This window comes from Nematolebias whitei, chromosome 15 (genome assembly GCF_014905685.2).
Source record: "Nematolebias whitei isolate Nwh7 chromosome 15, NemWhi1, whole genome shotgun sequence".
NCBI classification, from domain to species: domain Eukaryota; kingdom Metazoa; phylum Chordata; class Actinopteri; order Cyprinodontiformes; family Rivulidae; genus Nematolebias; species Nematolebias whitei.
In genome coordinates this window covers 19,998,809-20,001,702 of record NC_056512.1, presented here as the reverse complement: position 1 = coordinate 20,001,702, position 2,894 = coordinate 19,998,809, and the positions used below count along the sequence as shown (strand labels likewise).

Genomic DNA, 2,894 nt, shown 5'->3' with positions numbered 1-2,894 from the left:
TAAAAGTGTCGTAATGAGCTGCAACAAGCTGAAGACATAGACTTTTTTTAAAAGTTCTGAATTTGCATCACTTTTAATTTGTACTTATGTTTGTGTACGTATGTGAACTATATTAAATGGTCTCAGTTAGATTGGGGGGGTTGTTCATTAACGAGGGAAGAGTGGAGCGTGACATTGACAGATGGATCGGTAAAGGTTCTGGAGTAGTGCGTAGTCTGTTCTGGTCCGTTGTGGTGAAGAGGAAGCTGATCTGTAAGGTGAAGCTCTCTGTTTACTGGTTGGTCTACATTCCCACCCTCTCCTTCGACCACGAACTCTAGTGGCTAAAAAAAAAAAAGAGAATGCGGACGCAAGCAGTCAAAATAAAAAAAACTATTCTGCAGGGTAGCTGCTCTCCTAGAGATCGGGTGAGACGTTCAGTTATCTGGGAGAGACTCAGAGTAGATCTGCTGCTCCTCCACATCGAGAGGAGCCAGCTGAGATGGTTCAGGCCTCCGGTAAGGATGGACGCCTACCGAAGGAGGTTTTCAGGGCACGTCCAACTGGGAGGAGACCCAGGGGAAGAATCACGACACGCTGTAGAGACAATGTCTCTCAGCTGGCCTGGGAACACCTCCGAATCCTCCGTGCTCCAGCTGCTGCCAATGTTGTCTCTCGTTTTTTTGTACTTTCTGCATCACGGAAGGTAAACTGAAGAGGGTTGCAGACAGGTTCCAGAATCCAAAACACTGTTTCGCATGAAAAAAAAAAAGGTTCAATTAATTCCTTGAACATGTCTGACATGTTGATGGCACGTACAGCACGTGAAATGCTGGTTGTCACGCAAGGCGACTGAACCCTCAGCAACAAAATGGAGACACTTTGAAAACGACCTCGAGGTCTTGCTGCTTGCAAGGTGAGATTAAACCAGTTCAAAGCAGCATCTTTAACGCATGCACAGTGAGACGACGATCTCATGGTCATTTGGGTGAAACGCTGCAGATGGACCTAAAAGCACTGAAAAAAAAACCAACAGAGTCAGCATTTAGATCATTAAAACCTTCGAATCTTGGACAGCATCTCAGTTTTACAGGTGAAGGACAAGTCAAGTCAAATTTACTTATAAAGCACATTTAAAACAGAAACTGTTGTAGTATGAAGCTACAATGAAATTAACTGCACTCCATCCATCCATTTGCAACCACTTACTATGGAGAAAGGGTCACCCTTCTTCCTCCATCTCACCTTTGTAACTGCTGCATGTCTGGTGCCCTGTGTGTGTGCACAGTGTGCACACACAGATGCTACACTGTTGCCAAAGTTGCAAGGAATAAAGAGGTTCTTATCTGTTTCATGTCTTTGTGTTTTGTCCAGATTTACAAGAGAGCCTGCAGCTGACACTGACAGAAGTCCTGAAACGGCAGTGTCCCAAATCTAAAAAGGGTTACAACCAGGTGAGGGAGGGCTTCAAACTTCGACTACAGCATCCACGTGCAGCTGAAAAAGAAAAGCTAATCATCAGAACTGTTCTCCTGTTTGCAGCAAATCTTGATATCAGAGGTGAAGGTGGACAAGGTGCAGGTGAAAGCTCAAGAAGCAGGGTCAACATTTGCTGTTTGTCTGGATCAGGACCAAAAGACCTTCATCCAAGGCGTCACGAGGTAACCACACTGACACATTCAATGAGGGCGCTTCGAAACAGGAAAATACATCAGAGCACGCGGCGCCGTCAGAGGCGGCGTGGGAGCAGCGTGTTGCGTTACTCTTTCACCTTTTCCCTCGTTCAGGTGCGAGGCGACTCTGTGCAGCAAACCAGGAAGCGGCTCAGACTGGAGGTCCTACAAACCTCTGCCGGGCCAAGTCCGGCCTCTGCACCCGACGTACCGCTCCCTGCTCTGCCTCCCCATCACCTGCTTCTCCGCCTCGTACCCATGATGCACCGGGGCGTGCACCGACTCTGCAGGCAGGACGCACGGAAGAAGAAAGTTAGGCCATAAACGAGTCCAATTCTGATTATTTGAGGTATGCTGTAAATAAAAGCATGGGGGGGGGGGGGGTGTTAAATATTAATAATGATCAGAACATTAAAGAGTTATTTCATGTTTTTCTGTTCGAGCTCTTCCAACATCTCAGCTGAGCTTTTCCAAACAAGGCATCACTAATCTGTTAATACTAGAAAACAGACTTCTTGAGAATATTTGTACATTTTTTAATCCACTGCATGATCAAAACATGTTAATGTATATTTATTTCGATATGAAGTTAATGAAATTAAACGTTTCCTTTTCGTTTGTCTAAAATTCCAAATAAACTTGTACATCAGATGTGCCTTTTAGTTTTACTTTGGCCTTTAAGCCACACATGGGCAACGAAAAGAAAGATTTATAATGAGCACGGCTTGGCCTGCAAATAATCCAGAGCTGCAAATCTCTGCAGAGCTGATCTGAGAACAGCAACAAGAGACGGTTGGAGGCAGACGGATGAAGAATGTTTGCATCAGTCACATTCAAGCTGGTAGAAAAGATGAAGGTGGAGCAACAAAGTACTGATGGAGCAGAGGCTTTCATAGATGTTTTTTTTTTTTTTACTTGATCTGAAAAGAGCATTAATAACTAACTGCAACAATTATATCTTTATTTTTATTGTCGGTTTTTAAAACCAGAAGGTTGGAATTAAAAAAGTGGGTTTGTGGCATGTCTTTGATTTATTTTCACAAAAACAACAAGATTCCAGTTTTATCCAGGAGTTGTATATGTTGTTGAACTTCTATTGTGTTGCTTTTTTTGTGCACAGACTTGTCTTCTCTTTCTCATCCATCGAGGTCGTGTCTCGAGAAACGGTCTAATATTTAAATCAGACGCTTCCTGTTCCTGTCTGCTCAAAGCTGCTGATAAACACTTTTACTTTCACAAATT

General features: G+C 43.8%; 1 protein-coding gene across 1 annotated transcript in view; it reads left to right on the top strand.

Moving 5' to 3' along the window:
* LOC119421506 (phosphoinositide 3-kinase regulatory subunit 5-like) overlaps nucleotides 1-1,914 on the top strand; it is a 14,586-nt gene extending 12,672 nt beyond the window's left edge. Inside the window, exons 15-17 of the mRNA XM_037688856.1 lie at nucleotides 1,354-1,433; nucleotides 1,522-1,640; nucleotides 1,767-1,914. Of these exons, the coding sequence (XP_037544784.1) occupies nucleotides 1,354-1,433; nucleotides 1,522-1,640; nucleotides 1,767-1,914 (347 nt within the window). The remainder of the gene's footprint in view (nucleotides 1-1,353; nucleotides 1,434-1,521; nucleotides 1,641-1,766) is intronic.
* The last annotated feature ends 980 nt before the right edge of the window (nucleotides 1,915-2,894 follow it).